At 44.4% G+C, this 12,075-nt stretch overlaps 1 protein-coding gene across 7 annotated transcripts in view; it reads right to left on the bottom strand.

Moving 5' to 3' along the window:
* Positions 1–12,075, bottom strand: part of LOC139265726 (phosphorylase b kinase regulatory subunit alpha, skeletal muscle isoform-like) — a 259,565-nt gene that overhangs the window by 195,832 nt on the left and 51,658 nt on the right. For all 7 annotated transcript variants that reach the window (XM_070883020.1, XM_070883021.1, XM_070883022.1 and 4 more), the window contains exons 9-10: positions 2,982–3,035; positions 297–419 (exon numbers count right to left, since the gene is read on the bottom strand). In XM_070883020.1, coding sequence (XP_070739121.1) covers positions 297–419; positions 2,982–3,035 — 177 coding nt within the window. The remainder of the gene's footprint in view (positions 1–296; positions 420–2,981; positions 3,036–12,075) is intronic.

Below are 12,075 nucleotides of genomic sequence, written 5' to 3'. Positions count from 1 at the left end.
ACCCAATAACACAAGTGCTTAATTTAGGTTCAAGAATTGCACATGGAGTTTGAACCCACAATCCTTTGACTCAGATGTGAGAGTGCTACCTACTAACACCTCCAGGGCAACAAAATGGTCCAATATAAAACACTTCCATGATTCTTTTCTGCATCACCTCAGCTGAGAAAACATCAAGATTTACAAGATTTAGTGGAAGTAAAAGGTGTAAACACAGCTGAGTTACTACCTCAACAATTTACTGTCTAAGAGTACATCTTTTGTTAAGATTTAATTTACTTCACATTTTCTCTTACCTGCTGTGTATTCTTATTGAACAAGCCATCAAGTATCATGTATGTCCAGAACAAAGGCCATTCACATTCTAGGTTCTCAAATAGCTTCAGTTCTGCAGGTTCGTAATAAAGCCTGGTAGGATCCTAAAAACAAATAAGATGAATATCTTTAGCCAAGTAATGGAAACAAAATAATTATGATGTGATATACGGATGAATGAACCAAGACACTGCATCACAGTTGCTTCTTCCTCGTTACCCATGGGCAAAGCAACCCTTTTAATACATCAAAGTGGTAAACTGGAGGTTCACACCAGCGACTCCATGAGGATCTCCTGATCTCAGTTGAACTTTTGAGGGATGCTGGACGGCAGTTAGCTGGTTGAATTATCGAGGGAGGGTACTGGATGGCAGTTAGTTATTATTAGTTATTATAATTACTGTGCCCCACCAGTGATGGTGCTGTAATGCTTTGGTTTTGCCTCTCCCAGTTTCTCAGCCTATACTGCAGAGAAACTCATGCTTTAAACAATTCTCTAATATTTTGTAATTTCAGCATAAAATTAATATAAAAATTGAAGCATCATAAAAATAAGGACAAAATGTATGACTTTAAAATGGTGACTGAATAACAGCTGCTCATTCTGCTCTAATTACTCCATGCCCTCTATGGCTTCATTTGAAAACTACACTTGGCCTTGACTCCCCATGTGCATAACCCCTATTAGCATAGCCTTCTATTCCTTTCTCTCTCATGTACTTACCAGCTTCCACTTCCCCCCATGGGAGATCAACTAGTATACAAACATAATATATTATACACTAGTCAATCTCCTATGGTGTTGCACAAGGCAAGTCGGAGAATATATTTTGGATGAAAGCTCGTGCGTGAAACGCTAAATTGTCACTTCTCTCCACACTAGCTGACTTGCTGAGTATTTACTGTTTTTGTTTCAGATTCCCAGCATGTGCAGTATTTTGTTTCTCTCTCTTCTGTTCCTCCATTCTTAACTCTTCTTTTTGATTCTTTCTCGCTCCTTTTCCTCTTTCCTTTCCAGTGGGAGGTTTTGGTAGCCTCGTGGAGTATGGCATGGCAAGGGCCAACAATGGCTGCAGGCCGCATTTGGGATGGGTGTTGGAGGTAAAAAGAGGCCTCAGTGCTCCCTTCCCAATCACTGATGCTTCCCTCCCACCCCTTTCCAATCCCACTATCGACCCTTGTCTTACAAGCTCTAACTCCCATCATTACCTCTGACAAAGGGACATCGATGTGAAACATTAACTCTGTTTCTCTCCACAGATGCTGCCTAACCCGCTGAGATTTCCAGCATTTTCTGTTTTTATTACCCCTACTTCGTCTGCTTTGAAGTACCTGCTCAACCCCATATCTACCCCTCCCCTTGTCCATTTTCATTAACTTCATCCTTAGCCTTCCATCCACTTCCCCCACCCTCGCCGCCCCCCCCCTCCCCCCATCCCACTTGCTCCTCTCGAAGGGCAGGTGGCAAAGGCCAGAGGTGCCTTCACCATCACTGTTTCTTCCTTCTCCTCTCTTCTGCACTCTCTTCTATCGGTTTCCCTCAAAGATGCTTTCTCAGCTTGCAAAATTCACCTTACGTGAAATTTATTAAAATTCACAGCACAGAAACAGGTCATTCAGCCCAGCAGGTCAATGCCAGTGTTTATGCTCCACACGAGCATCCTCCCACCCTACCTCATCAGATCCTATTAGCATAACCTTCTATTTCTTTCTCCTTCATGTACTTACTAGTTTCCATTTAAATACATCTATGCTATTCGCCTCAACCACTCCATGTAGCAGTGAGTTCCACATTCTAATCACTCTCTGGGTAAAGAAGTTTCTCCTGAATTCCTTATTGGGTTTATTAGCGAGTGTCTTGTATTTATGAACCTAGTTTTGAATTCCCCACAAGTGGAAACATTTTCTCTACGTTTACCCCATCAAACCCCTTCCTAACATTAAAAACCTTTATCATCCCTCAACCTTCACTTTTCTGGGAAAAAGAGCACCAGCCTATTCAGTCTTTCTTGATAGTTCTCTCTGTTCTGTTATCATCCTTGTAAATCTTTTATGCACCTTCGCCAGTGCCTCTCCATCCTTTATATAATATGGAAACCAGAACTGTACACAGTATTCCAAGTGTGGTCTAACCAAGGCTCTATACAAGTTTAGCATAACTTCTCTGCTTTTCAATTCTATTCCTCTAAAAACAAACTTAATTGATTCTTATAAGAAAAGTAAGAATGAAACAACTGCCTCTCTCTCTCGTATGTTAGCAGGTGAGATAATTGACTTCAAAATTCACAGTATCTTTCAAAAAAATTGACATTTTTTGTCCCCAGTCTCTGTCTCTCTGTTTAATGCACTCACAAATTTATAGAATATGAAACAAAAGCTACTACAGGTGCTTGATCAGAACACTGCCTCACATAAAAACACAACCTGTGACCAGATTTTACATAGACAAAACCCATAATAATCATGAACATGAAAATTTAAAATGGGAAAATGTTGAGAAAAATATGACGAGTAAGGTTTTGCAGACATGAAAAGCGCAGACACAAGATTCTTAATGTACTTATATTTTGTAACATACATGAACATGAATCACAATAATGTTACAGATAGCTTGTTTATAATTGTTAGAAAAAATAAATCTTATAAATAAAAACAAACCACTATACCTCTTTTGGATTTCTGTAACCATCTCTAAGAAACCGGCAGCAACCATAACGTCCCTGTTGTAATGCACAAGAGTACAACTAGTTAGGTGCAAGCTTACATTCAAATTGTCCCTATTATTAGCTGCATCACTCAACCCCTCTTTGAACATCATGAACAATTTTCACAGAACTACTTTAATTGCTTATTTAATGCAATTGGGAGAATGTAGCTGATTTCCTGTAAATTTCAAACACACACTAGAATCATAAAATAGTACAGCACGGAAGGAGGCCATTCGGCCCACTGAGTCTTGGCCAGCTCTTTTGAAGAGCAACACATTCATCCCATTCCCCTGCCCTTTCCCCATATCCCTGCAATTCTTTTCTCCTTCAAGTATTTATCCAATTCCCATTTGAAGGTTATTATTGAATCTGTATCCACCACTCTATCAGGCAGTGCATTCCAAATCCTAATCACTAGTTGTGTAAAAACGTTTTTCCTCATGTCAACTCTGGTTCTTTTGCCAATCCCTGAAATCTGTGCCCTCTGGTTATTGACTCTTCAGCCACCGGAAACAGTTTCTCTTGATTTGATCTATCTAAACCCTTCATGATTTTTAACACCTCTATCAAATCTCTTCTCTGCTCCAAAGAAAACAACCCCAGGTTCTCTAGTCTATCCACATAACTGTAATCCCTCATTCCTGGTACCATTCTATTCAATTCCATATGCAATAGTTGGTTTATAAGTTTGAACAGAAAGCAATGAATTCCCCCCATAACCGAGAGGCAACAGCACCACCAGGTGCATGTTAAGTTGCAAGGCCCAGGTCCAGTTCCACTTTGTGTTGACTTAGTTGATCTCAGCCTAGGTGGCAGGAGCAACATTACAACTGACATGAACATCTTCAGATAGGGAGAGATGGGGCGGGGAAATCAACTAACTTTTGATCTTGAAATAAAATCATAAAAGTTAGAAATACACAGCAGGTAATTTGAGCGTGGCGGGCAGGGGGGTTGGGGGGGGGGGGGGGAGGGAAGGGAGAACAATGAAAAAAGGGCTAATGGTAGAAAGGTAAATGTGATGGTAATGGGACAAGAAACAAAAGATGCATCTAGGTGTAAATGGTAACAGCAGAACCATTACCAGCACCTGCTGACTGAGACATTTGAAGCAGTGGTTATGATCTAAAGTTGTTGAACTCAAAGTTGAGGCCGGGAGGCTGTAAAGTGCATAATCAAAAGATGAGGTACGATTCCTTGAGCTTCACTGGATGAGTGTAGGAGGCCAAGGTCAGAGTGGGATGGAGAATTAAAATGGTAAGCAACCGGAACCTCAGGGTCCCGCTTTCGGACTAAATGGAGAAGTTCAGCAAAGCAATAACCCAATCTGCCTTTGGTCTCCCCAGTGTAGAGACCTTGTCAAAAGTACAAGTAAATTGCTGTCTCACCCGGAAGGAGAGTTTGAGGCCCTGGATGATGGGCAGGGAAGAGGTAAAAGGGCAAATATTGCATCCCCTGAGCTTGCATGGGAAAGTGCCGGAAGGAGAGCTCGGACACGTGTTATGCTCCTCCTGTACCATGTGGGAAGTCAGGGACGTTTCCGGTGTCCCTGACAACTACGTGTGCGGGAAGTGTATCCGCCTCCAGCTCCTGACAGACCGCATTGCGGCACTGGAGCTGCGGGTGGATTCACTTTGGAGCATCCACGATGCTGAGAATGACATGAATAGCGAGTTGGTCTTACCGCAGGTAAAGGGTACATAACCAGATAGTAACTGTGTGACCAGCAGGAAGAGCAGTGCAAGGAAGGTAGTGCAGGGGTCCCCTGCGGTCATCCCCCTGCAAAACAGATACACCGCTTTGGGTAATGTTGAGGGGGATGACTCATCGGGGGGAGCAGCAGCAGCCAAGTTCATGGCACCGTGGGTGGCTCTGCTGCACAGGAGGGCAGGAAAAAGTGTGGGAGAGCGATAGTGATAGGGATTCGATTGTAAGGGGAATAGATAGGCGTTTCTGCGGCCGCAACCGAGACTCCAGAATGGTATGTTGCCTCCCTGGTGCAAGGGTCAAGGATGTCTCAGAGCGGGTGCAGGACATTTTGAAAAGGGAGGGTGAACAGCCAGTTGTCGTGGTGCATATAGGTACCAACGATATAGGTAAAAAACGGAATGAGGTCCTACGAGACGAATTTAGGGAGCTAGGAGCTAAATTAAAAAGTAGGACCTCAAAGGCAGTAATCTCAGGATTGCTACCAGTGCCACGTGCTAGTCAAAGTAGGAATCTCAGGATAGCTCAGATGAATATGCGGCTTGAGGAGTGGTGCAAGAGGGAGGGATTCAAATTCCTGGGACATTGGAACCGGTTCTGGGGGAGGTGGGACCAGTACAAACCGGACAGTCTGCACCTGGGCAGGACCGGAACCAATGTCCGAGGGGGAGTGTTTGCTAGTGCTGTTGGGGAGGAGTTAAACTAACATGGCAGGGGATGGGAACCTATGCAGGGAGAAAGAGGGAAATAAAATGGAGGCAGAAGCAAAAGATAGAAAGGAGAATAGTAAAAGTGGAGGACAGAGAAACCCAAGGCAAAAAACAAAAAGGGCCACATTACAGAAAAATTCTAAAGGGGCAAAGTGTGTTAAAAAGACAAGCCTGAAGGCTCTGTGACTCAATGCGAGGAGCATTCGGAATAAGGTGGACGAATTAACTGCGCAGACAGCAGTTAACGGATATGATGTAATTGGCATCACTGAGAAATGGCTCCAGGGTGACCAAGGCTGGGAACTCAACATCCAGGGGTATTCAACATTTAGGAAGGATAGGCAGAGAGGAAAAGGAGGCAGGGTGACATTGCTGGTTAAAGAGGAAATTAATGCAATAGTAAAGAGGGACATTAGCCTGGATGATTTGGAATCGGTATGGGTGGAGCTGCGGAATTTCAAAGGGCAGAAAACGTTAGTGGGAGTTGTGTACAGGCCACTAAACAGTAGTAGTGAGGTTGGGGACAGCATCAAACAAGAAATAAGGGATGTGTGCAATAAAGGTACAACAGTTATCATGAGCGACTTTAATCTACATATTGATTGGGCTAACCAAACTGGTAGCAATGCGGTGGAGGAGGATTTCCTGAAGTGTATTAGGGATGGTTTTCTAGATCAATACGTTGAGGAACCAACTAGAGAGCTGGCCATCCTAGACTGGGTGATGTGTAATGAGAAGGGACTAATTAGCAATCTTGTTGTGCGAGGCCCCTTGGGGAAGGGTGACCATAATATGGTAGAATTCTTTATTAAGATTGAGAGTGACACAGTTAATTCGGAAACTAGGGTCCTGAACTTAAGGAAAGGTAACTTCGACGGTATGAGGCGTGAATTAGCTAGAATAGACTGGCAAAGGGTATTTAAGGGGTTGACGGTGGATAAGCAATGGCAAACATTTAAAGATCACATGGATGAACTTCAGCAATTGTACATCCCTGTCTGGAGTAAAAATAAAACGGGGAAGGTGGCTCAACCATGGCTAACAAGGGAAATTAAGGATAGTGTTAAAGCCAAGGAAGAGACATATAAATTGGCTAGAAAAAGCAACAAACCGGAGAACTAGGAGAAATTTAGAATTCAACAGAGGAGGACCAAGGGTTTAATTAAGAGGGGGAAAATAGAGTAAGAGAGGAAGCTTGCTGGGAACATAAAAACTGACTGCTAAAGCTTCTCTAAACATGTGGAGAAAAAGATTAGTGAAGACAAACGTAGGTCCCTTGCAGTCGGATTCAGGTGAATTTATAATGGGGAACAAAGAAATGGCAGACCAATTGAACAAATACTTCGGTTCTGTCTTCACGAAGGAAGACACAAATAACCTTCCGAATGTACTGGGGCCTTAGTGAGGCCTCACCTGGAATATTGTGTTCAGTTTTGGTCTCCTAATCTGAGGAAGGACGTTCTTGCTATTGAGGGAGTGCAGCGAAGGTTCACCAGACTGATTCCAGGGATGGCTGGACTGTCATATGAGGAGAGATTGGGTGAACTGGGCCTTTATTCACTGGAGTTTAGAAGTACGAGGGGGGATCTCATAGAAACGTATAAGATGCAGACGGGACTGGGCAGGTTAGATGCGGGAAGAATGTTCCCGATGTTGGGGAAGTCCAGAACCAGGGTACATAGGCTTAGGATGAGGGGTAGGCCATTTAGGACTGAGTTGAGGAGAAACTTCTTCACTCAGAGAGTTGTTAACCTGTGGAATTCCCTGCCGCAGAGAGTTGTTGATGGCAGATCGTTAGATATATTCAAGAGGGAGTTAGATATGGCCCTTACGGCTAAGGGGATCAAGGGGTATGGCGAGAATGCAGTAAAGGGGTACTGAGGGGATGATCAGCCATGATCTTATTGAATGGCGGTGCAGGCTCGTGGGGCCGAATGGCTTACTCCTGCACCTATTTTCTATGTTTCTATGGGGTGATGGAAGAGTGGACCAGGGTGTCGCAAAGGGAACAGTCCCTTCGGAATGTTGAAAGGGGAGGAGAGGGGAAGCAAGTGATACTACTTCAAAACAACGTCATTAATGAGGGATGATTACTTTTGTTTTCTGGTTATCTCCAGACTGCCATGGGTATTAAGTGAAAGGGGATCATTAAGGTATGCAATAAACTCATGACTTGTTGTGCAAGTGGGACTGAGTGGAGGAGCGTACTGAAGTGTGTAGCATAGTCAGGATGACTATTTTTTTAAATGTAAATTGTAAAAATTCACATTTTAATTCAATTACAAGTTTTTTTGCGATGTTTTAGTACTTCTTGCCAGTACAGATTTTCATACTAAAGTAACTGGACTGTTTGAGCCCTCTCAAACCACGTTTTCTCGCAGTGCAGAAATCAAGCCCAATCAAACTCACCTAGTTTGATCAGGTTCATGAACCCTGAAGTGAATTATAATGGAATAAACTTCACTCGAGCTGATTCTTGGTGCTTTGACGACAGCATCATTGACTGGGAAAATGTATTTTTGCAGCCAAAATTGCTCACAGAGTTCCTAATCTCAGCTAACAGGAAGGCGTTCTGAAAGCACGATTTGAAGGTGGAAGAGTCAGTTGAAGATGACGAGAAAATTTTAACTCAGTCACCTCAGGAGATGCCATTCACCATAATTCCCAATGTAAACACTTTTTTTTAAATTGAAATTAGTATAAACTAAAGGGCACAATTCTAAAGTGGGTACAGGAACAGAGAGACCTGGGGTATATGTGCACAAATCGTTGAAGGTGGCAGGGCAGGTTGAGAAAATGTTTAAAAAAGCATATGGGATCCTGGGCTTCATAAACAGAGGTATAGAGTACAAAAGCAAGAAAGTTATGATGAACCTTTTTAAAATACTGGTTTGACCTCCACTGGAGTATTATGTCCATTCTCGGCACCACACTTTAGGAAGGATGTGAAGGCCTTAGAGAGGGTGCAGAAAACATTTAAAAGAATGGTTTCACGGATGAGGGACTTCAGTTACCTGGATAGACTGGAGAAGCTGGCGTTATTCTACTTGGAGCAGAGAAGATTGAGAAGAGATTTGATAGAGGTATTCAAAATCATGAGGGGTCTAAATAGAGAAGATAGAGAAAAACTGTTCCTTTGGCAGAAGGGTTGAGAACCAGAGGACACATATTTAAGGTGACAACAGAAGAACCAAAGGCGACATGAATAAAAACGTTTTACGCAGCGAGTGGTCAGGATCTGGAATGCACTGCCCGAAAGGGTGGTGGAGGCAGATTCAATTACGGCTTCCAAAATGGAATTGGAAAAGTACCTGAAGGAAAAAAAATTGCAGGGCTGCGGGGAAAGGGCGGGGAAGTGGGAGTAGCTTAAGTGCTCTTGCAGAGAGCCGGCATGATTCCCTTCTGTGCTGTAACCAATCCATCGAAGGTCTGCAGTGCAAGACACCACCAAGGTTGAATAGAATTAAATAAAATATGCATAAAGTAGGAAGTTGTTACTAAGTAACAACACACTTAGTTTTTGTAAGTCTGAGTATTTTGGGAAAACTTTATGGGTTCAATTTTCCCCAAAGCCGTTTTTTGGCGTATTGCCAGAGTTACGCCCATTTTTTTCTAGGCCAGAACTACTGCAAAAATAAATGTGCCAAGTTTCCCCATTCTATTTTTCAAAATTGGCGCCGCACAGCCTGTCCAGTAGCTTCGGGGTGGGGTGGGGTGGGGGGGGGGGGGAGCCTACTGTCTACACCGAAAAAATGTTGCCTCTTCTGCGCATGCGTGAAAAAAAAGGACTTTTTTGACATGGTTCCTATGGGTATGCATGCGCAGTACAGCTGCCGGTCTGCAATCGGTCATTTTTAAAGAGCCAGTTGTGTGTGTGAGAACGTTAAGTGCTGCATGAAAACTGTAATTATCACTCAAAAAATCAGAGCTGCAATACAAGATGCAACGCGCGCCAGGACCAAAAATTTCTTACGGGATGAAGTGGTGGCACTAATTACTGTGATTGAGGGCAGATGGCTGAAGCTGGACACCAGCAGAGGTCACATAAAAGTTCCACCCAAAGAAATGAAGAATCGCTGGAACCAAGTTGCAGAAGATTACTGTGCAATGGTGACCACCCAGAGGTGTGGAGGCCAGTGCAAAAAGTGATCAAGTAGTTAGTGTAAGTAATATTTTCATTTTTCAATGGAATTGCAATTGTAAATGTGGCCATCTGTATATGTCCCACCCAGCAGAAAGGCACCCTCTCTAAAAAGTTGCATTTTCACCTTTGCAGAGGAAAGTGGCACATAACAAAAGGGAAAGAACTTGAACCAGGAGGAGGCCTGGCAAATCTGCACCAACTGACACCCTTGGAAGAGAGGGTCTCTGCTTTGGTGGAGCCTGCCTGGAGAAAAAGCAACCACCACTGCACAAGCTGGGCCCACACTCGAGGGAGAGGTAAGTCCTGCAAATTCCAGTCTGGCTTTGATAAATGTAAAGTACTGTGCGGGTTAGCCATGCTTCGGTTCATGGGGATGTCTCAATTAGGTACGCTTCAGTTGATGCAATGTGCTATCATTCATCGTGGTCCTTCAAATCAGCCTGCTGCCTGTGCTTTGTGAGCCTATTCATGCCACCCACCCTGCCCCCTCCTCTGCTGCTAACCATTTGTCTGTTCTGTTATATTTTGCAGAAATTGAGGCCAACACTGACGATGCAACAGATGATTCAGACAAGGATGAGCCTGAAGAGAAGAACACCTTTGTTGTGTACGCAGTAACTGTTAGACTGAATACTGTTTAACTCCAAGAGGTATGACCTTGGCTCTGCATTATTAAGGTCCAAAGTGACTAATATACAAAATGGCTAACCTTTTATACTTGCCCAATGGCCTTCAACAGTGACACCATCTTGTGGCTAGTGATCCCAAAAGTACATACATGACAACCTTCCAATCCCACCTTCCAGACCAAGAGCATTGTGGGGGGGGGGGGGGGGCGATGGAGGGGGAATGGGAGGGGATGGATGAAGCCCCCACTGTTTTACTGATTTTGAAGGAGGTGCAGGTGCCGCCCGTTGAGGTGCCAGCCCCTTCCATGACGAGTGGTTTGAATGTTGGTGGGACATTTCGTGGTTTCCCACCGTCCAAGGCTGGGGATTCCAGTGGGGTGCAGCGAGGCACACCCAGGGCCCCACCATCTGAGGCTGCGGGTCCCAGTGGTGGGGTGCAGCGAGGCACACCCAGGACCACACCGTCCGAGGCTGCGGGTCCCACTGGGATGCTGCGAGCCACACCCAGGGGAAGGAGAGCTCGATCGTGCTCTCCTGAGGTGCAGGATCTAACAGATGTGGTTCACATGATGGCAATTGAGTGCGGAGAGCGTTGATCTTACGCGATCATTCCTGGACACCATCAGTGGGGTGGGTGATGAGGTATCGGGACTGTCAGGAGAAGTAACAGCACTCTCACGAGAAATGGAAACAGTCAGTGAACATGAGGGTGGGAATGTCGCAGGTAGACGAGACACTGTTGGCGAACATGAGGGAGGGAATGTTGGAGGTAGTTGAGACACTGTCAGGGCACATGAGGGAGGGAATTTTAGAGTTAGCTGCTGCAATAAGGGAACATGCCCAGACCCCGCGCCCATTGACAGAATCAACTGCCACTCCCACTCCAATCCCCAGACCCGCCTCTGAAGAGGCCCAAGCGGGGCCCTCCACATTGCCAGCTTCCCCCGCTCCCCCATCAACAGGTGCGCATTACCCCAGATGTTAGAAAGAATAAGCTTGGTACCAACCCGAGAAACACTGCGCCACCGCCTGCAGGCAGGGGTGGTGGGGTCACCAAGACCAAGCGCGGCGAGCAATCTTAGAATTAGGTGGAGGAGAGATGGGTGCAGCCTTTCTTTGCTGTTGTTGTTGTTACTGTTGTTCTCAAATTAAAAGGTTTTTGTAAGTTATGTAAATTTACAAGTTTAAAAGTTTGTAAGTGATCTTAACTGAAAACTTCAAAGTTTGATACAAGAATATTTTTATTAAAGTTAAGTACAAAGAAATGTTTGTTAATCTTTTGAATAAAATATATTTTAAATTATAACAATCATTTACATTATTTGTTCGATTATGAACACAACTTTTGAAGTAAAGAATAATAATTTCTATCATTTGTTCCATTAACACAACATAACATTACGGAACAGGTCCAAACAGTAAACATGGTCCATGTGGCAGCAAAGTGTTCACGGATGAGCTGCTGGCGCAAGGCTCGAGCAATCGTTAAAGGGGCACAATGGCCCGCCCTCCTCTCTGTCGTGCTCTAGGCTCAGATAGTTGCATGGCTTCCTCATCCTCGTCCTCCTCCTCGTTATCTGCATCTTCCTCATCATTATCATCAGCCACTCTCACCGCAGGTGGGTCTTCTACTACCAGCTGTTGCTGCCTTATGATGGCTAAGTTATGCAGCATGCAGCACACAACAGTGAACTGACCGACAATCTCAGGGGAGTATTGCAAGTAGCCTCCGGAATGGTCCAGGCATCAGAAACAGTGTTTCAAGGTGCCAATGGTCCTCTCTATTATGCTGTGTGTCGCAATGTGCGACATGTTGTATTCCCGGTTAGCTTCCATCCGGGTTACGCGTAGGAGCGTAATGA

Source organism: Pristiophorus japonicus, chromosome 6 (assembly GCF_044704955.1).
Source record: "Pristiophorus japonicus isolate sPriJap1 chromosome 6, sPriJap1.hap1, whole genome shotgun sequence".
Lineage (NCBI taxonomy): Eukaryota > Metazoa > Chordata > Chondrichthyes > Pristiophoridae > Pristiophorus > Pristiophorus japonicus.
Note: the sequence above shows the minus strand (reverse complement) of the source record. Positions and strands in the feature narration are given on the sequence as shown.